Raw genomic sequence first — 22,111 nt, 5'->3', positions numbered from 1 at the left:
TTCTTATTTTTTTAGAGGGAGATTATTATTTGCTGATTATACATTTTGTATGGTTAGTTGAATCGGATTCACATCTTACTTAAAACCTTCACAGCTAAGCGTCCATGGGGGCTTATGAAACCTAAGGAACGCATACTGCTGCCCCAGTAGCAGGAACACAGTACGGACCATCAGATTGAACACCAGAGGAAAAGAAGTCAGAAAGAGCTCACAGAAGGATGGGACGCAGCTTTGTCCTCCTGAAAGGGCACAGGTGCCAAAAGATGGTTTTCCTGACACTCTTGCATGGCCAATCTCCCTGAGACTCTGAAGAGACATGGCAGGAAATTCTGCAATGTGAATTTGGAACCTACTTTGGGTTTATCCCATGCACAGCTCGGGAAAGGATGAAGTGTGCTGATTAAATGCCGTCTGAGTGAGCCCAGTTAGATCTGCTTGCTGAGCAATTCTGCCGGTTCCCATCTCCAGGAGTGTAGCTTGAGTGTGGCTGGCATATCGATGGCCAGGGGTTGGTGATGCATGCAGAGGACTGATGTCTGAAAGGCAGTGTCTCCAGCTCAACGTGGGACAAGGCAAATGCAGCCCGGTCCACACAGTTACCCAGGGGTCCTGGGCAGCAATTTGGAATCAGAAGGAAGAAAATGGAGACAGTATAGGTTTGGTACCATCGGGTTAGTAGCCAACATCTAAATTAAGTTTAGTGATTCAAGAAATGCTCAGAAATTGGCATAAGGGCATATTTGCAAGTAACGGTCTCTGATGTTCTAAATTGCTGCTCGAAGTTAATGTCGCTTCTGCGATATTAGCTAATCAGAATAAAGGATATGGAGACTAGGGAGAATACTATCTTAATTGTAAAGTAAGGGATGCTAGCTGTGCAAGGAAGATTGTTGACTGTGGTTTACTAGGGGAATAATGACTAACTCTGAGTTTACCAGGTTTCCGCCATAATATTATTTCTACTGGGATAAACTGTGGGATTATTCATAAATAAAAGATCGGTTCTTAGGAAGGAGGGTCAGAGACAGTATGTACATCATAGTTGACATTCCAGCTAGCAAATGGTCTAGTTAAAGGAAAGGAGTTACACCAGCTTAAGGTACAGGCACAGGGACAGGAGCAAAGAATAGACAAGGCGGGCTGGTGGGCCCAGGAGCCACCCCTCAGGCAGCCTCTGTCCCTTTTCTGTCTTGTATTCTCCACTGGAGATGGACTTGCTCCCCCTGTTAATTTATCTCACTTCTCCCATATATGGAGAGGCGTGGCTCCCAGAGTCAGTGTACTGTTTCAGCTGATTCTGTTCCACATTCCTAGAGAAAGTGGAAAGGGAGTATGGCCTTGGGCGTCTCTGCTGGGAGCAGTGGAAGGGTGTTTACCAGTTCACGGTAACTTGGAGCCATCATTTTAGCCAAGACTACAGTGGTGGCTGAAGTAGGATTATGAGGGCCAGTTCTCCATCTGTGGATGAAGGTTGGTGATACAGAGCTCATTTAGCATTTGTTAAGGTCCTAGGCTCTGTCCTCAGCAATGGAAAACACACACACACACACACACACACACACACACACACACACACACACACACACACGATATAAAAACTGAAAACAGAGGACAGTGTAGCTTCAGAGATGCCAAATGTAGCCACTCCTGTTCGTGCATGTCTTTGCTCCCAGCACTCAGGAGGCAGAGGCAGGTATAAGTCTGTCTGAGGTCAGCCTGGTTTTTGTAGTAAGATCCTGTCTGCCAAATTCAGGAAGAGTAGATTTATGTATGTAAAAATTTATCAGGAGCAGAGTGCCTGGCCAACGACGCCTTATTCCCTGCTTACCACCAGCAAGCTGCAGGTGAGCTGGTGTTCTTGCTTTGGCTTCTCCTTGTCCACAGAACTCACCTCCAGCCAAAGGTAACCATTCAGGCCAGGCCTCAATTGCTCTGAATAGGTATTGCTCATTTAACACAGAAGACCCCTTCAGAAGTAAAGTTCAAGGCTAGCCGCTATCAGAGAGCAGTACACTTTTGAAGTCTACGAACCGAGGTGTAAGATTTAGTCCTCACTTGTGAATAAATGTTTATACATAAGGCAGCACGTCTAGTAAACCTGTCACACAATGTACACGTTTCCTGGGCCAGGTTTTCAGTGGGCATGAAGTGAATGGACATGGCTGGAGGGATGGTTCAGCTTTTAAGCGTGCCTTATCTTCTTACAGACGGCCAGGGATCTGAATTCCCAGAATTCATATCGCACATCTCGCAACTGCCCAGTAACTCTAGTTCTAAGATCCAGTGCTCTCTGACCTCCGAGACAGCTGCAGGCGGTACACATAAACACACAGGCACATACACATGAAATGAAATGAAATGAAATGAAATGAAATAAACACATCTTTAAAAAAAAAACAAGAAAAGGAGAATGTGTATGAGCACTGTTCATTCCTAAGATTCAAACAAAAACTGACTACAACATGAAATGGCCTCTGTTTACAATGGCTGTGACCTCCCCTCCCCTTCCCTCCCCTTTCTTCTTCCTCTCCCCTCCCCTCTACTCCCTTCTTTCCTTCCCCTCCCCCTCCCTTTTCTCCCTCTTTCCCCTTCCCTCCCCTTTCTTCTTCCCCTCCCTTCTTCCCCTCCCTCCCTCTTACCTCCCCTCTCCCCTCCCCTTTCCCTTCCCTTCCCCTCCCCTCCCTTCCCTTCCCCTCCCTCACAACTTTGTTTTGGTTTTGTTGTCAGTGATGTTTGGTTACACATGGCAGGGAAGTGTTGATGAATCATCTTGCAATGCTCTAAAACTGTGGTGGGAACTTAGGTTGGCTTGCCCGTTTCAGGCTGTCGGTTGCTAGATTCTTCCAAGGCCCTCGACCTTCCTAATGCTGCCACCCTTTAATACACTCTTGGAATCTGTTTGTCTCTGGTCTCCAATGCTGGGGTTACAGGATTTCAGTCATGTGGGTGCTGCTGGAGATTCAAAGTCATGGCTTTGTGCTTATAGGAAAAGGGGTTCTTACCCACTTAGCCACCCTCCCAGTCTTCCATTTTAAATTTTCTTTTATTTGAAAGGATTCTGAAAGCAGTTCAATTCTTTGGTATTCTTGAGCTTCCATAACGTAAGTAAATTATAGAAATTACTTTTTAAATTAAACATGTGCTGGGTATCTCATATATTGCATGGTTCATTGTTATCATTCAGTGTTTTGTAAGCCTCATTAACATATATGACATTGTACTATGATCGACAGGAACACGTGAAGCAGTTTATTGGGAACAATATACCATGGGGATATGAGTCAGAATGCCTCAATCTGAGGCCAACTTTGCCACTTCCTAGTGGCATGACCCCGGGCAAGGCATTCAACACTTTTGAGGTGCACTATGAAAATGTATTTTTAAAAGACTGACTTTTCAGGGTCATCATGAGACTTAAAGTGACATTACATAAGGCATTGGCTGTCAGGCCTGTCTATTGTAAGTGCTCAATAAAAAAATGAATCTAAAGAAACTTATACATTATCTTGTCCAAGAACTTATAGTCTACTGGGAGACTTAGGAAATGTATGTTTTTGGCCAGGCATGGTGCCAAATACCTATAATCCCACCAGAAGGACAGAAGCAGGAAGATTCTTGCAAATTCAAGGTCAATCTGGGTGCAAGAGCAAGTTCCAGGATAGCCAATGTTACACAAGGAGATCCTGTGTGAGGGGGACTTTACAAAACTGGAAAGAAATGCACAGTAAACCATTATCTAATAGACTGCCAAAGCCAGAGGACTCCATGTGTGACCTCCACACCTCTGTGAAGGGAGAGATCATGGAAGAAGCAGAAGGTGGCTCTTTAGTTGGATCCTAAGAATCAGAGAGAGAGGGAGGGAGGTGTGTTGTGAGCAATCAGAGTGTTATTTTGTAAGGAGAAACAAGAATTTGCATATTTAAATCAGCCAAAGAACCTGGACTACTTACTGAGTAAACCGGCCAGGAGGTGAATTGGTAGGGTAGACTGACTTATGGCAGTTCCCGAGGTGCTACACGGGGTGTGGGGCGTTGAATTGGGTGGTGCGGGGGTCAGGATTCATGATAGAGCAAAAATGGTGTAGGAGGACCAGCTCATTGTTTACGGTGAGAGACGGCTTACTGCTTAAAGGGGATTGCAGCAAGTCTGACGACCAGAGCTTGGGTACAGACACACATACACAATAGACATGTAATTACATCTTTATTTTTTTCTTTTTAAGAAAATGATGTAGGAAAAAATGTGCGCCAGTTGTCTAAAGCAAGGAGATCTCGTAGAAACACTGCCTTCCTCTCAGGGGCCAGGATTACAGCCCTACGGCCACACCTGGTTCAAATGAGAATTTTCCTGGGTTTTTTTTGTTTGTTTGTTTTTTTTTTTTTTTTTTTTTGGTTCTTTTTTTTCGGAGCTGGGGACCGAACCCAGGGCCTTGCGCTTCCTAGGTAAGCGCTCTACCACTGAGCTAAATCCCCAGCCCCAATTTTCCTGGTTTTTTTTTTTTTTTTTTTTTTTTTTTTTGTTTGTTTGGTTTTTTTTAAAACCTTTGAGTAGGGTGTGGTGGCACAGGCCTGTGATCCCAGAATTTGGGAAGTAGAAGCAGAACAGACAGGAATTTAAGGCCATTCTCTGCAGTATAGTGAACTTGAAGCCAGTCTATACTACATGAAACTCTGTCTCAAAACCAAAAACAATAAAAGATTTTTTATTGGACATAATTCTGAATTTATAGAAAGATTGTAGATGCCCACTCTTTACCCACTCACCTGCTGTTAAAATTTTATCATTACATATATATACATGCATAAATAATAAATGTTTTAAAAATCACATATACGCCTTGGCTTTTTACTTTGGAATGCTTCAGTGTATATTCCTAAGAATGCAACCAGATGTAACCAGTCATTACTAATGTTAGTGTCTTTAGTGAAGAGCAGCAGTCAGTCTACCATTAGCTTCCCTGTTGACCCAGCAACGCCCTTCATTTCTTTCTTCCCGTGGAAGACCCAGCCTAGTAGTCCACGTACTGCTTGGTGTCACACCACGTCCACTCTGGCATTTTCACAGCGTTTGTCTTTCGTGACATTAGTTCAACGGAACCAAATGTTGCTCATGGGGGACCGAGCATCACTGCCCCATTCAGATGCCATCTCCAGAGAATCAGATCTGAAGGCGAGTGACGTCTGTCTGTCCCTCATCTGTGATCCGACTGTGACTAACTGACTTTGCCCTTGTAGCTAATAAATGGACAAACTCCCTATGACTACGCATGCATCTGGCTCCTCAAGTATACTCCCTCCTGAGACTCACCGATGGTTCTCTCCAGGCTTTGCCATTTACTGCATAATGGTCTTTTCCCACCCTATGCTCTATCATAAGAACATTTCTTCTTATTCCTATTTTTTAGTAGGGTTTTTTTTTTTTTTTAAATAGTGGTTGGGGACAAACTCAGGGTCTCATGCATGTTGTCAGTACTCTACTACTGACCTGTATTCCTAGCCAAGCTCGTTATTATTAGTATGGATTTATGAATTCCTTTAAAAATTGAATCTAATTGATATTTTAAAAGGAAATGGAGGTGATATTGGACAATGAACTTCTCTTTCCACCACATCTGAAAAGTTATGCTTAAATTCCTCATAAGGAAACTTGAACAGAATTCACTTACTTGGAAAAAAAGCTATCAGATAAATACAATTATCCAAACTTAAAGACACAACAAAAGGACTTTCTGCTAAATAGATGGCCCCAAGTCAGAGCTGTTCTCGAATTCTTTTTTTCTTTTTTCTTTTTTCTTTTTTTCGGAGCTGGGGACAGAACCCAGGGCCTTGCGCTTGCTAGGCAAGCGCTCCACCACTGAGCTAAATCCCCAACCCCTGTTCTCACATTCTTGTTTCATTTCTTTTTTTTTTTTTTTTAGTTCTTTTTTTTCGGAGCTGGGGACCGAACCCAGGGCCTTGCGCTTCCTAGGTAAGCGCTACTTTTTCCCAGAGTACTCCACATACTATAAGGCAATTCAGAGGTAGGTGTGTGTAGGGGTACAGGTGTGTGTGTGTGTGTGTGTGTGTGTGTGTGTGTGTGTACATGACTATAGCAAGGCAGTGCTACAGTAGCAGGAACAGTACCAGGACAGCAGAAACCTCGGTTTTCAGTGTCAGATCTGTGATGCTGCAGCAAGAGAGTAGCTAAGACTGTCTATTGAATGGTTAAGAAAGTAAATATTCTAGGGGTTGGGGATTTAGCTCAGTGGTAGAGCGCTTACCTAGCAAGCGCAAGGTCCTGGGTTCGGTCCCCAGCTCCGAAAAAAAAGAAAAAGAAAAAAAAAAAAAAGAAAGTAAATATTCTCAGCTCTGGAGGATACCCTATGTCACAGTGGGCATGTCAGGGAAAGGTTCAGTCACACTGTGCTCTGTTTTCTTGTGATACTATGGACCAAACGCAGGGCCTTGAACATGCCAGAAAAGCACGGTACTGCTGAATTACAAGCAGGATGGTATTTTATTAAAGTAAAAAGGTAGTGAAATTTCAAAGAAAAACAATCAATGAAAATGGTTTAAACTGTTTCTAGTACTTCAAGATGAAAACCCAGCTTATCTAGAACAACTAATTATAACCAAATCCCTCAACAGCTTCTTTAATAACCATGTCAGATAAATAATTGTTGAAACTGTCTTTATTCCTTTTAATATTTATTTCATGTGTATGAGTACACTCTCTTCAGACACACCAGAAGACAGCATCGGATTCCATTCCAGATGGTTGTGAGTCACCGTGTGGTTGCTGGGATTTGAACTCAGGTCCTCTGGAAGAGCAGCCAGTGCTCTTAACCACTGAGCCATCTCTCCAGCCCCTGAAATTGTCTTTAATGTTGAAAAGTATTTAAAAACTCAAACACTTACTTATATGCAAACTTGCCCCCAAGAGAATTCCAGGAGAAATGCTAATCATCTTTAAGTAAATAAACCCCTGCTGACTCGTGTCTGACACAGAATTGATATAGAATTTCTCTTGTAAGCAGTGGCTTAATTGTAAATTACTTAATATGGAGCTCAGATTTGAATACTCTGTTGACCAACCTTATTCGGAAGCTACAGCATGTCTTTCTCCACCAGGTGTCTGAGTCCAGCGGACTCTCCTCAAACCATTTTCTGTGGAACCCTTTAAGGTCCTTTCTTATGTCTGTCCCCTCCCAGACAGTTGTGAGTACCCGACTTTGCCTATGTTTTAGATCAGCGCATTGGAACCATGACAGGTTTCTTCAAGACGCCTGTCTGTTTGGTTTTGACAACGAGATGCATTGTTTGTTGATCTGCTTTTTGCTGTCGCAGTGTCTTGCCTTGGAAGTGCTAATTCTCTATCTAAATGGCTCCCTTGGCTTACCCTTTGGAAGTAATGCATAGTGATAAAACTGTTACAGGTGACTCCCCTGGAATGACTTCTAAGCGTATTGGATTGTTATCGATTTCTATTTTATATAATAGCATTTCTGTTAGACCCATTAGCATATTTTTGTTCTCAGACTCTGCATATTTCCTCTCTTTTGGCAAAAGCAAATGAATCTCATAGAGCAACTTATAGAACTGCAAAAAAAAAATATAATGCGCTGGTAAAGAAACTTTGTTGCAAGCAGTCATTGCTTCATTTGCATATGAATGGATGGGGAACAGACCTTGAGAGATAACTCAGTTTATAAACAACAGAAAAGGAGAAGCTGTTTTCTATCCTTTTGGATTTTGGAGCTAGGGTCTTATACTGTAGCCCCGGCTGGCCTGGGATAGAAGACATCCTCCTACCTTAGCCACCTGAGCCCAGAGATTACAAATCGAGTACCACACCCATCCTCTCTGTGTGTGCACACGTGGACACCTTCCACCTGATAGAGGCAGGGCGTCTCTCGTTTCTGCAGACGGGTTGGTTGAACAGTTGCATATTCTAGGCTACCCGGCCCAAGAGCTTCCATCCAAAGTCTGCTGTTTCTACCTCCCATTTCCCTGCAGAATTTCAGGGATTACACGTGCTTGCCACATCTAGCTTTTCACTCACCATGCAGGGACTGAACTCTGACCCTCAGGCCTGCCAGCTTTTCACCTTCGCCTCTTGAGTCATCTTCTCAGCTTCTCCCACTTTATTATTTTTTTTTAAGAATCATTTATGTGAGTACACTGTCGCTGTCTTCAGACACATCAGAAGAGGGCATCAGATCCCATTATAGATGGTTGTGAGCCACCATGTGGTTGCTGGGAATTGAACTCGGGACCTCTGGAAGAGCAGTCAGTGCTCTTAACCACTGAGCCATCTCTCCAGCCCAAGTTGTTTTTTTGTTTTTTGTTTTAAATATATTTTCATACAGAATTTCTCAACTTTATCAAGTTCAGAAAACACTGAACTCTTAAGGTTAATAAAAATGTGTTTTTGTAGGCTGTCGACATGAGCAACCAATTTTGAGTGAGTTATTCCAAATTCAGACATTCCGTAGGCATAGGAATCTATGGTACAAATTCGTGGACTCTTGGGCCTTTTCTCTTCAAAGCTGGAGTGAAAACTTCGGTGATTTTACAGTAAACTGTGAAATTTTACAGTAAACTGGCAGCTGTGGGGACATGGGATCTTTGTTTTCATGAAGCCCCAATTCAAATTTAAAGTAGCTGAAAGACATTTATACTAAATGAAATTACCCGAGGTGCCTTACTTTTTCTATTTTAAAAGCAGTTAATAACATGGGATAATGGTATATATAATATATTTTGTATATATATAATGTATACACATATATTTGAATGTATTTTTGTTGGCATATAGCCATCCACCTTTTCCTTAATCTCTTACTAACTTGGGGAAAGAAAGATCAAACATTTACTCAGTAACTCAAAGGTCCCCCCCCCCAATTGTCACTTCAGTTTGTTGTTTCTTCGGGACTTGTAGGAAATAGCATCTAAGTGAAAACTCATAATTGTCCTGAAGCCTTTTTCTCAATAGTCTGTTTCTTAGCCCCACCCCTTTTCTTTAGCCTATGCTCAGGTGAAATTTTCTTTCTTTCTTTTTTTTCCTTCTTTTTGGTTTCTGTGCATCTATCAATGATTCCATCACTATTGGTGAGACTTCCAATGTAAAATGGAATAAAAACCAGCACTGGGCTTTATTGATTTTCCTTGCTTCGTTTCTGTCTTACACCTACTTTTGCATGCGGGTGATTTAACCAAGAGGATGAATGACCAATCTACATTCTCCACAGAAGGCAGACAAAGGGAACAGTGCTTAACTTTCTTCTGCATAAGAGAACAATCCGTTGTTTTTATTAGTTATTATAGGGAGCAAGGAAATCAAACGAACACTTTTGGTCCCTTCACAATCTACATTCGGTGCTGCTACAGAATCCACCCTTTACTGTACATTGCCTAGAAAAGGACCGCATCTATTCCAGAATGACCAAATGATACACCAAGGTGGCTCACTGAAAACCTTCCACTAAGTCACACTGCATCAAATGGTGCTAAGTTTAAGTAGGCCACCTAGGTGCACCCCGTGAAACAACACCCTTCCATCCCCTTTCATTCGCAGGAAAAAATTTTCGCCTTTTAGAATCACGTTTCCGCAATGACGTGAAAATACAGTTCACCTGGAACTCATCAATCTGGGACTAAGGGGTTGACAAAAATTCTGTTATTTGCTCATTAAACCAGGGGCAGCCACCCTGCTTAACACCTAAAGACGCCGACCCAATACTTCCGGCATGATAATGTGTGAGAGTACTGCCTCCATCATTTAGGATCCCACAGCTGTGGGATGATTCTTTATATTTGCAGCCCCTCCACTTGTCCGCCACGACTCCAAAGGACTCCGCCCGCATGGGCTGGGTATTTGATCTGGGGGCCGAGCGTATCCAGACTTTTGTCCTCTGGCCTGAGCGGTGAGCGGCGCCCGCGTTGCAGGCGCCAAGGAGACCCCGTGCCGGAGCAGCCGCGGGGCCCCACCTGTCCGTCCCGAGCTGTGGCTCGACCGGTCCCTGCGGCCCGCGCTGCGGCTGCGGCTGGGGCACGCGCCGCGGACACCGGTACGGGCGGCAGTTGGCCTCGGCGGGCACAGCCCGGCGCCCGCAGCGTGAGCCGAGACCCCGGCGACCCGGCGTTCCCGGCCGCGCGAGCGCGCTCGGTTGGTGCGCGCGCCGCTCCGCCCCGCCCGCCCGGCGCGCGCCCCCTGCGCGGCCGGGGTGGATCCGGCGCACTCCCCTCCCCCGAGCGCCGGCGGCGGGCGCTGAATGAGAGACGCCGACTGCTCTGCTGGGCGAGCGCTGCCTCGGAGCTGCGGGCGAAGTGGAGGCGACAGCCGCGGCTGCACAGGTCGGCGTGGCGGGCGGCCGTGCGGGGAGGCGCGGGCAATGGCGGCGGCCGCGGTGCTCGGCGCGGGAGGGCGGGCTGCGGGTCGCTCGCGGTCCCGCGGTGGCGGAGGCCCCGGCGTCGCCTCAGCCTTTCAGGTGAGCCGGGGCCGGGCCCCGCCGCGCCAGCCACACCCCCTCTCGGGCCGGGCGCCTGCACCCCTCACGGAGCCGAGGCGGGTGACCTGTTGCGGGGCCGAACCGCCCGCGGAGCGCGGGGTGAGCGGCGCTGCCGCCGCCGCTGAGGCCGCGCGCGGACGGGGGTGGGGGGCTCCCGCACCGCCGCGCTATCTGCCCGCAGCTCCTGGAATTCCTTTGCTGTGTGGGCTTAGGCGGGCTCGTAAACACCGGGCTTGGGAGGCGATGGGGAGCTGACCTGGAAGGGAGCCCGGACCTGTGCGCTGCCGCGGCTCCCCGCCCCCCTCGAAGCGCTTTTCCTGCCGCCGTGTGCGGTGTAGACGCAGGCGGGTTTCAGGGTGCGTGGGCGTGTTTGGGAAGAAGCTGCGAGCTGATAGGAGGTACCTTAGTACGAATGTTAATTTGTTTGAGCTGGGAGGGTTGAGGGAGGTGGAAGAAAGGGGCCTGATGGTGGCTGTGGAGGAGGGGCGTTTGCAACCCAAAATCTCTCTGCAGAAAGCGCTCCACCGAAAGCATCCAGCGCCTATTGTTTAAGATCGGAGGACGAAAGCACGGGCAGCAGTTAATTGAGCCTTTCCCCGTAGGTGCTCTGCATCCCCCCCCCCTCCTCCCCGCCCCTTATAACGCTTAAGTGACTATAGAGCTTTGTTTCGGTGTCGCCGTTTGTTTTATGAATTGACTTTGGTCTTGTTTATGTAATGTTTACCATCCGGTGGACCCGAGGTCGTGTGTCTTTGAAGATGACCATTAGAATTTGGTAGAACTTTTCCCTTGCATGAAGGAGTACCGCAGTGCCACAGTTCGTTAACTTGCAAACTGTACAGCCTGTCCCACCCACATATGATTGTTCAGGCATCACAAGTGTAATACTGTTACTGCAGAAGTGGGATTTATAACCAAACAGAATTACTTTAATAATAATAACCTCTAGTGAACGAGTGTGGTCATGAAGCTTCAAAATGTGGAAAATTACTTGTCTTGGCCATATGTATACATTAAATGTGCTTATTAAAGTTCCCTTGAGTGATTTTAAGTGTAGTTATTTTGAGTTTAAGTTCTGGCATAGTAATTTTGAAATATTAAGATCCAGTCCATCGATCACACCATGCATTGATTTCAGAAATTTGACTTTTTCTGGAAATACTGTTCTCTGTCTTTTTTTCACCAGATTGTAGCAGAAGTTGAAAGATCTGCTTGAGTGTCAAGATCCCAGTATACTTTTCTGATAATACAGTATCAGGGGGGATACACCCAAAAATTCTGAGAGAAATAAAATTTAAAAGCTAACTGTGAACCAGACTTGTGTGGGTAATGCAATTTATATAAAAAAGGGCATAGCTTTTTTAGTTTATTAGGCCCTTACACTTAAAATTGGGGCAGTGGTTGCCTTCAGTGAAAGACGGCTTTGTTGATAATATTAATTTGATTGCAACTTGAAACTTTTTTTTTGTTGTTGTTGTTTTTGTTTTGGGAGACAGAGTCTCACTATGTAGCACTAACTGTCCTGGAATCCACTGCATAGACCAGACTGGCTTAAACTGACTTGAGATCTGACTCTGCCTATGGAGTGCTGGGATTAAAAGCTACTTTCAAGCTTTTGTCCAGAGGCTGGATTATTTATTCTACACACAGAGTTCTCCTGCTTACTTCTGTATCCTGATAGATGTGGAGGGGATGCTGCAGAATAGAATAAAAACACACGTGTGCAGTGATGGAGAGAGAATACGTGGGCAGGTCTGTAAGAGTAAAAGTCAGAGTGAAAACTCAATGCCTTTTGAGTTAGGATATTGTTTGCATTTTTCCTTTTGAGATCAGCTAGTGAATAAAAGCATCAAGACAGTCGTCTTAAACTGTGGGTATGTTTATACACACTAGGTATCTGGTTTCTAAACATACTCTAAATATACTCTACCTGGAGTCAGAGGGCGTGTGGTTTCTAGGTGGCTAAACAATTAATCTGTTGGCTATATGTACTTAAATGAATGTGTGCTGAGAGTCTTCTCTCGCTCTTTACTTGTTTGTAAGAGTCTTCAGAGAAGTAAACTGACACCTTCCCTCCAGGGAAACAGGGAATCTTTCTGTGAGAAATCTTACTGGGTGGGAAAAGTCTGAGGAAAAGAGATTAGTTTATGCTCTGATTAGTGAACACGGTGGCACACATTGGTGTAGATCTTTGCAGATTTCAGAGCTTTTTATGAATATGTCGTTACTTCTTAGGACTGTCAGTAATTAATTTTTACCCTAGGAAGGTTATTATCTCCATTTCCGAGGGGGACCAGCTCTCAGTGACCCCAGACCCAGACCATTCTGTTGCTAGAGTGTGATGTCCCGCCTCTGGAGTGTAGACTTTTTGGCAAGATACACAGCTGAACACTTAGTGTACTACTAGCTTCCAGAAGTTTCCAAGAAGCTTTTAAGGGCTAATCTAGTAGTTGAGATTGCCTTGCTTTCTCTAAAGCCCTGCTTTCCTTTGATCTGGAAAACAAACACACAGAAGGTTTTGAGAACAAAGTGCATTAAAATGGATCTTGGGTTTTGGATATGAGCTTTTGTTTAACGTTTGCATCTGAGGTAGTTACTTCTGCTTGCGTTTCACATGTTTAATAGTTATTTAGTGTTCAATGAAAACATAATTCAGATAGCTTGAAATAGGTCCCCTGGAAAAGAGTGAGTTCATTGCATTACTCTAATTACTTCCTTAAGTGTGTTTTAAATTCCCATTAGTTCCTTTTTAATGAGGGAATGAAGATTGGATATGATAAGACTTCAGTATTTTTAATTAATCTATACTCTTTCCTTTTTCATGCTTTATAGTTTTATTTTCTTTGGTTTCCATGTTTTACTCAAGAACTCATTCTAAATATTCCAGATGAGTTTTAATCATCAGGCTCCTCCTCCCTCCTCCTTTCCCTGTTCCCCTCCTCCCTTCTTAGAAAAGTACCTAACACTTAAAACAGTGTTCAATTATTGGTTAGAGATTACGGCCAGAGAGTAAAATAATTGATATTAAAAGATATGATCACTGTGTTCTTTTTTTTTAAGTTAGTACTTTAATACAGTTGAAAGTTGTCCTACAAGACCTTTCATAAAAACTTAGGTGCCTTGCCTCATCTCTTTATGACCTCCTTCCAAGGTCCTGCTTGATATTATCAGCCGTTTCTTTCGATATTTTGTATCTTGTTTTCTTTCTTCTGGCATGAGTGCATGGCTCTGTAGTTTTATTTTTCAACTTTAGATTTTTTTAAAGAGTATTTATCTATTTATATGAGTACACTGTCACTCTCTTCAGACACAAGAAGAGGACATGGGATCCCATTACAGATGGTTGTGAGCCACCATGTGGTTGCTGGGAATTGAACTCAGGACCTCTAGAATAGTCAGTGCTCTTAACCACTGAGCCATCTCTCCAGCCCCACCTTTAGTTTTGTTTTTTTTTTTGTTGTTGTTGTTGTTGTTTTTCCAGTGGCTTTGCTCTAGGACTCCTGTGGTACCTTGAACTGGTGTATTCCCTGTATTGTGATGTCATGCTTTTGATTACAGGTTCGTTGTTTACATCATCATGGCTCTGTAAATATGTTTAATAGTTGAACATTGCAGTGTACTGTGAATACATTGCTTGGCGTTAGGCTGTTTTCTTCTGTGATTTTACTCACTTTGTTATTTGTCCTTACCTTTTTCTAGAGTCTGTCCAAATCTACAAACACAGAGGTGATAGGTATTCAAACTTTTTAAAAATTGGGAAGGGGGGTTGGGGATTTAGCTCAGTGGTAGAGTGCTTGAAGCACAAGGCCCTGGGTTCGGTCCCCAGCTCTGAAAAAAAGAAAAAAAAATTGGGAAGGGGCCTCCTAAGCCCTCTGTTCTCACTCAGATCTGCAGTGCTCCTCTGCACTGAAGCTGCACAGCTGAATGGCACTTCTGACAGGTGTCCTGTTTGACTGCATTGGAGCCAGTGCTCTCTAGAGTCATGTCTGCTCCCACCCCATCCCCGCCCCCAAACGCCCTTTCAGTTTATTTTCTTGTTTGAATGAGTTGCATCTTTTGTTGACTTTTAGATGTCTCACACTTATAATTCTACCACTTGAAAGCTGAGGCAAGAGGATTTCTGGGAGTTCCAGGCTGGTCTGGGCCAAAGTGTGAGAGAGACTGTTTTATAACAAAGTTATGCATGGCAAGACGAACCTTTTGAATTGTTTATGTTGCTGAAAATACTTTGTTCCAACTTGATCACTGTCTGGGCTAGATTCTGAATTAAGATGATAAATTTTCCTTGAAATTGAAGGGAGCACTGTGAAGTAGAAGGGAGCATTGTGAAGTAGAAGGGGTTGCTATATGATTTTTCTACCTTCAAAAGTTGTTGAAAAGTCTTAGTATCATTCAGAGTTTTCTTCCTTTACATGTGACATGGCCTTAAGATTTTTTTCCTTTGTCATTAGTATGTCTGATGTATTTTACGTGTCCTCATGTCTTCATTTTTTTCTGCACAGAATGTGGGGGGTTGTGTAGCCAGTGTGCTTTAAGGAGCTGGAGTGTGAGCAGTGGTTTGTTCACTAACCCCTAGTTTGCTCTTCTGTAGTGGGAAAGCAGCTGCAGGTGGCTTGCAGGTGGCAAGCTTGTGGTTTGCAGGCCTTGATCTAGCTTTGCATGTGTTTTACCAGCAGAGCATGCTGCTATAGAAATGGAAGAGAAGGTAGAACATGGACAGAGGCATGGTGGTAATCACTTTAAGTACTCTCTTGAGTGCTTCTGTTCACTGTATGGGAATTGGTCATCAGCAGGGAGTAAGGAGAAATGGAGAATGTGTAAGAGATTTGAGAAGAAAATATGACATCATCAGAGTGATAGAGGACTATAGCAGGAACAGTAGTGTGATTGCCAGGCTTCCCTGAAGAGATATTTCTGAATTTTGTAAATTCTCACTCATTCTCATTCTCATTCATATATTCTCTCTCTCTCTCTCTCTCTCTCTCTCTCTCTCTCTCTCTGCCCCTGCCCGTGCCCGTGCCCGTGCCCGTGCCCGTGCCCGTGCCCGTGCGAGATAGATGTGTTGCAAGTACATGCCACATGTGTGTGGAGGTCTTTGTTCTAGTCTTCCCCCTGCTTTAAGACAGTATCTGTTGGCTACAGCCAACTCAGGCTAACTGGCCTGCTTTTAGGGACTCATTCTCCTGTCTCTGCCTCCCATCCTGTCCTGTAGCCCTGTGGTTACAGATGTGCATTGCTGCCTGTGTCCAGCTTTACGTGGGTTCTGAGGACTCAGACTTAGGTCTTCACACTTGCTCTTCAAGTGTTTTACCCACTGAGCTATCTCCACAGCTCCATGGATTTTGTGTTCAGAACTTTACTAGGAAAACTCGTAAAGTTTATAAGGTATCTTACTATTGATTTCTAATATGTAAGGTAAAAGCTCCCTGCTCCCCCAGGTCTATGAAGCCCTGGATCACCTGGAACTTGCTGTCTAGACCAGGCCAACTTGAAACGCTGGCCGTCTTCCGGCCACTCGAATACTGGATCACAGAAGTGCCCCACCATGCCCATAAGCATTTTTTTTTTTTTTTTGTCTTTGATAAAAAAAGATTGAGAAACATTTTGTAGTGTCAGTGTTAGGTTTTGAAGTTTCTAAAACAGAAGTATTGAGCTCATCTAGTTTTTGTGTTATAGGTAATCATAGATACTTTCTTGATTAATAATAGGCTGTGTTGTGCTAATGCTGCTTTCTGTTGAGCTCTTTCTGTTCTGGACTGCACAGCCTCCACTTAACTGTGATGTACTCTTCCCACTCCCCAACCTCCAGCTGGATTCCACTTGCCAGTGTCTTAGAGTTTGCTTTTTAAAATGTTCATTTATAAGATGTATGTGTATGCATTTTGGTTTTCTTCAGTTTTCCTAAGTCCATACACTATAATGTAAAGCATTCTCTCTCTCTCTCTCTCTCTTTTTTTTTTTTTTTTTGTCTCTGAAACAGTTTCCTAGGGGTTATGTACTCTGCTCAGAGGGTGAAGGGTAAACAGAAAGGTTCTAGAACTGAGGTGTGTCCTTGTGATGGGGTACTTAAATGCACCCCACATGTGCACGGTCCTGGGTGTTTTCTCCCTGGTTCCCACTTAAAAGTCCTAGAAGAAAATATGTCTGCATGGCTCTTGTAGGTGCAGGGGTCATTTGTTGTTGTGTTTGTTTGAGTAGAGTACGAAAAGCACTGGTCAGAAGAGTAACGATTGGTAGTGTGCATTAACTGTATCAGTTCATCAAGTAGTAGCATTAAGAGAACAAAAGGGCAAATGGCAAATTAGAAAATGTGCTTGTAGTACTTATCTCTGCCAGAGGGCCTGCATTGAATGTACTTTAAAGATGCATCCTTGGGAAAGCATAGCAACAAACGGGTGGAGGATCTGAAGAGGTGCTTACAAACTGAAACGTCCTAACGGCCAGGGTAACAGATCAGAACGGTGCTGCTCAGAGAGACATTAGACTTGGAGAGTCCGTCAGTAGCATGTGCTAGCACTCTGCACATGCTTTTGGATCCAGCGGTCATCGCAGACTGGATGTAACCTGTCAGCTGCTGGAGTCTCTGCAGATGGAAGTTATGAGTAGGTGAAGAACTGTTGGAATGACCAAACTGAGTGCCTAAGGCCTAGGAGCCAGAGTGGCAGACCCAGCTATAGCCCCAGTCTCTGAGAACTGAGTGCCCGGTACACCAGGTTTAACCACAAGCAATAGTAGTAGCCAGCAGCCACAATGACTACTCCTTAATGTTTCAGCTCCTGTCCAAGCCTCTCGTCGTGCTCTGGGTATTGGACCTATCATCCACCCAGAAGTCAGTGTTACAGCTCTTGGTCCTACCGAGGGTGTCATGACTGTTACCCTTGAGACTTGGCAGGGTCCTGAACTCCAGCACCTGTGCTCCACAGTTCCTCGACTGGGCCGGGCTCCTCACTGCTCGCCCTCCCTCCAGCAGTCTGCACTCTTCAGTTATTTCTGGCTGTCGCTGCTTCCTGCTGCCATTGCTCTGCTGCACCTATTGCTGAGTCCTCTTCGTGTGACAAGCTCACCGTGCTGAAGGTGATAAAGATCACGAGTGGCAAGGACTGAGAAGCCAGGTGTGGGCCTAACGTTGCAGCACTAAGGGGTCAACACAGGAGAATGTCTCTTGGTTGACTCTAATGAGCAGTAGTCTGCTTCTAGGCAGGAAGGAGCGTTTGACAAGGGTGTTTACAGGTGTCATGGTACTGCCGTCATGCAGTCACAGGCCTCCTGCTGAAAGTGTTCCCTCTCTCCTTCCACCTGTTATATTCATAGGGGCTTTCAGGTCAGCCCTGACTAGAATAGAGCTGTAGCGGTCCAGAACTATGCCTGGACAGCAACTGTGCTGTAGTGTAACCTCCAAGGCAAACCTAGAGTGCATAAAGCAGCTGGGTTGCTACTAGGGCAGCCCACTGGCTGCCAAAGGGGCTGTTTGGCTGGCAGTCTTCTGCTCCAGGCAGCCAAGCACCAAGGAAGGCTCTGACAACTGTCAGGGAGTCAGATCGTCCTGCCCTGTCTGAGTTATGTAATAGAAATAAATATTCATGGTGCTTACAATGAAGATCTACCATGGACTTCAGCAGTGCTTTGATATTATTTACCAGTGCTGTGTGGTCTTAGCCAAATATAGGTCAGGTCATTTTATCTGTCTCAGACATAATAGACATCAGACAAATTACAAGTGTGTTACTACAGCAGTTAGACTGCTTGTACATAACATTTCACATCCCTGGAGTAAGTGAAGGATTCTTAGGTATGGCACTAAATGACCCCCAGCGTGTCTGCCATCGAGACTACAAACCATCTGGGTCACAGGACAGTAGTGAAAAGCAGCCTTCTCTCTCTTACCCACACATAGCCAGGTGCTCTCTAGTATTTAATTTGGGTTTAAAAACCAGAATGATTAACCTTCCTTAAAGAAGAAAGAATATTAGCTTAAACTTAGTTTCTTTATTTTCCTTTGCTGCTTCCCAGCCTCCCTGAATTCACTCTCCCGGTTCAGTAGACTTCTGGTGGAGTGTAGAGGGGTTCTGTTGGTTTTGTTTGAACTAGCTTTGGACTTGGTATCCTCCTGCCTCTGCCTCCTAAGTGCTGAGATTGTGGGCATGCGTCTCCTGATCCTGGATTTTGCATGAAAACTAATTGTATATAGTAGTGGAGCTCAGCGTTGGACTCAATTCTTTCATACATCGTGCACCAATCAAATCGATCCCTGTCTATATTCTCCCCCTGCCAAACTCTGCTAACAACTATGCATTCAGGGGGACTTGGGGTGTGTATAGTTTTTAAAAATTTTAAATGCATTTTTCTCTTTCTCTTTTTCTCCCTCCCCTCCCTTCCCCCCTCTCTGGTGTGTGCGTGTGTGTGTGTGTGGTGGGAGCATGGCAACTGTGTGGAGGTCAGGGGACAGTTTCATGGATTCAGCTCTCTTGGACTTGTATGTGGGTCTAGCGATTGAAATGCCAGTCTGCTGTGGCAAGTGCCTAAACCTGGTGAGTGGTCTCACCAGCCTTAACTTCCCTAGTTAATCTTCTGTCATGACTTACTATATCTTATTGATCTGAGTTGCTACTTACTGTACATGTAGGAATAAAGATAAAAGTGACAGCACCCTGACTAGAGATAGTAAAGGGCGAGAAAACGGAGACCTTGAAATCAAATTAAACCTTTTTTTTGTGTGTGTGTCTTAGATTTCCTTTAGTGAGATCTGTTGTTGTTGTTAGTCAGTCATATAAGTTTTAAAATGAATTTGTCTGTGTCTAGAAAGTTGGCTCAGTGGTTAAGAGCACTTGTTGTTCTCTTGGAGGACCCAGGTTCAGTTCCCAGTCTGTCTGTGTCTCCAGTTGCTTTGGTAAAATTAAAAAAGCGTGCACGTCCAACTCTTGAGAGTTCCCACTCCTCAAGGATCCGTGTGCTCTGACTGTTTCTCTGTCAGCCATTTCCACTTACTGTCCCCTCTGCAGGTTGTTACCACGCCTGTTACCACACTAGCCCCAAGCATTCTATAGCCTAGCATGGCTTCCTGTCATGGACTCTGCTCATACTCCCAAATACACAGTGAAGTCATTACTCAGCAAACTGGAATCCAACAGATTTATGTGTTAAATGCTCAATGTACAATACATCCACACAGTTAACTTACAACCAGTTGATAAGGATATAAACCACCCACCTAGATAAGATATAGTTTATCTAGACACAGAAGTCCTGCACACATCCATCCCTTAAGAATAGTCATAACAACCTGTAAATGTGCAGAGAGAAATCTTAACGTCTGCCTCCATGTTCTCTCGGCTGCTCTCCCCTCTCATCTCCTCTCGCTCCAGTCTTCCCCTCCATTAAAACTTTTCTCCCGCCCACCCTTCCTTCTCGTCCAATGATAGACCTCTTTCTGTCCTGTAGCTGCATAATGACATCAACCTACATCCAATTTCAGGAGATATGACACTTCTTAGTGTATACATATACATGCAAATAAAACATACACATAAAATAAAATAATCTTTTGAAAAAGATGATTCTGTGAAAATGCATTGGTGAACTAGATCTCTGGTCCAGTTGCTTGTTACAAACTGGTCATACTGTAGACTCATTGTAAAACTAAATGAAGATTGTAGGGTCAGGTGCTTTTCACTACTGTCCTGTGATCCAGATGTTTTGTGACCTTCGAGGCAGACACGCTGGGTGTCATTTAGTGCCATACCTAAAAATCCTTCACTTACTCCAGGGATGTGAGATCGTATGTTTTCTCCCGATGTACTTGTAGTCTCACTGCTGTAGTAACAGACTTGTAATTGTCTGATTTCCATTATGTCTGAGACAGACAAAATGGCCTGACCTGTATTTGGCTAAGACTACAGCACTGGTAAATAATGTTAAAGCACTGTTGAAATCCGTAGTTTGTCGTCGTCGTTGTAAGCACCATGAATATTTAGACTCATCAGACAGGGCAGTGTTAGTGAAGTACATGGAGAACGCTTCTCTGAATCGCAGAGATTTGATGCAGCTTCTCGTCTCTGAGATCAGTCTGGAGTTTCGGTTTACTCTTCCACTTCTGATATAGAGGGATAGATAAGAATTGATTAGATCTTCCCTCGCCTAGTAATAGTTTAGAATATCTGTGTATATTCTGTGGCACCTCTGTGTGTGTGCCAAAACCTTAGTACACAGTGTAGGGTTTGTAGGTCGGTGATTTCAGGTGTGATCAACAGAACTCTTAGTCCATATGTGACCAGGAGTTGTTGTTTAGCAGTGACTTCTGCTTCTCTCACAGTTTGATATTCCATACATTTGTACTGTCTTTTAAGTCAGAATATGAGTGAGGGTACTGAAACAAGCATCCTGAGGGGTTTAAGATAAGCAACTGGGATATTTTTTTTGTTTAGTGTGTACATAGTACTCGGGAATGCTACACAGCCATCATTGCTTACAACTTGGTGAAAGACAAAACCTTATATGTAAAACTACAGTAAATAACATTAGCTAAGACACAATTATATGTCAGCTTAGAGAGTGCTGGCATTCCATGGGTGGGGCACCCAGGAGGGGAGTGGCCTTAAGGAAAGGGCATACTAAGTACTGAAGATAAGGCAGGAAGACTTAGTCCTTGGCATGGATGGGGTGGGAAGTGCAGTTTCATTAGAGGTAAGGCTAGGCTTTGAAATCCCCAAGGATGAAGCAGAGCTGAGGAGCACTGGGGGACATGCACTTTTAGCTACTGACTCTGAGTTTCTCCCTCCATTTTCTTCTCAAGGCTGAAGAAAGTTGGTGATTGAAGATTGGAGACATCTAAACTGTTCAGAATGTGTCAACAAGAAAGATGTCTCTTATGAATATATTAGACAGCCTTCTTAACAGAAAAGCTTTAAAAACAGTGATAGAAAACAGCACTGCTGGGGCTGGAGAGATGGCCCTGTGGTTAGAGCACTGGCTGCTCTTCCAGAGGTCCTGAGTTCAAATCCCAGCTCACAACCATCTTTAGGGAGATTTGATGCCCTTTTCAGGCAGGCATCTGTATATGCAGCAGAGCATTAAATAAATAAAACATTAAATAAAATAAAATAAAAAAGAAAGTAACAGGGCTAAGTTTTTCTGTTTCTATTAACTAATCTTAGGTAGTTATGTAGTAGAAAAAAATATAAATTTTTATTGCAGTAAAAGAGCTAGAAGGTGGAGGCCAGAACTCATTTGCCAAAGTTTTTTGTTTGTTTGTTTGTTTTATTTTCTTCTTTTGGTTTTTTGGTTCTGGAATTCAAACTCAGGGTCTTACATGTTGTAGGCTAGTATTCTCCCAACTGAACTATATTCTCTACCAGACCAGAGGTGATAAAGATTCCTCTCTGTGTGCTTAGACTTCAGGAGATTCACAGTTGTATTACTGAAAACTTCTTTTGTTGTACTTTTTCTCCAGCCAGTATATATATAGCTAGGAATTGGCTACAATGTTAAAGTCTAGTGTGGTCCAACAGAAGAGCAATGGGAATGAACCTTTCATGTAATTAGAGTGAGGATTGACAGCAGACAATGGGGTTTCCTTCTTTTATTATACAAATACAGCATAGAAACTCAGAACCCAAGGCCTGTATG

General features: G+C 44.1%; 2 protein-coding genes across 44 annotated transcripts in view; one reads left to right on the top strand and one right to left on the bottom strand.

The window, feature by feature from the left end:
- Ralgps2 (Ral GEF with PH domain and SH3 binding motif 2) overlaps positions 1-22,111 on the top strand; it is a 180,247-nt gene that overhangs the window by 38,304 nt on the left and 119,832 nt on the right. For 8 of the 43 annotated variants that reach the window (XR_015635221.1, XM_087580906.1, XM_087580901.1 and 5 more), the window contains exon 1: positions 10,255-10,334. The exons of 18 other annotated variants lie outside the window; for them this stretch is intronic. The gene's annotated coding sequence lies outside the window, so the exon portion shown is untranslated. 43 annotated transcript variants of the gene reach the window in all.
- LOC148001708 (uncharacterized) lies at positions 9,115-11,255 on the bottom strand. Its single transcript, XM_087581927.1, has 2 exons — positions 11,214-11,255; positions 9,115-10,523 (listed from the first exon to the last, which is right to left on the bottom strand). Exons 1-2 carry the CDS (start codon positions 11,253-11,255, stop codon positions 9,789-9,791), a joined length of 777 nt encoding a protein of 258 aa, XP_087438053.1. The 3' UTR covers positions 9,115-9,788.

Source organism: Rattus norvegicus, chromosome 13, assembly GCF_021556685.1.
Source record: "Rattus norvegicus strain SHRSP/BbbUtx chromosome 13, alternate assembly SHRSP_T2T, whole genome shotgun sequence".
NCBI lineage: Eukaryota > Metazoa > Chordata > Mammalia > Rodentia > Muridae > Rattus > Rattus norvegicus.
The sequence above is the reverse complement of the archived record's forward strand: the minus strand, read 5'-3'. Positions and strand labels throughout refer to the sequence as shown.

Excerpts from the sequence above, each read along its gene's own strand:
- LOC148001708 (XM_087581927.1), bottom strand. The coding sequence starts at position 11,255 with ATGGTCATCTTCAAAGACACACGACCTCGGGTCCACCGGATG. Across the intron at positions 10,524-11,213 it reads GACCTCGGGTCCACCGGATG|GCGCCCGGCCCGAGAGGGGG; the intron begins GTAAACATTACA and ends TGAGGGGTGCAG.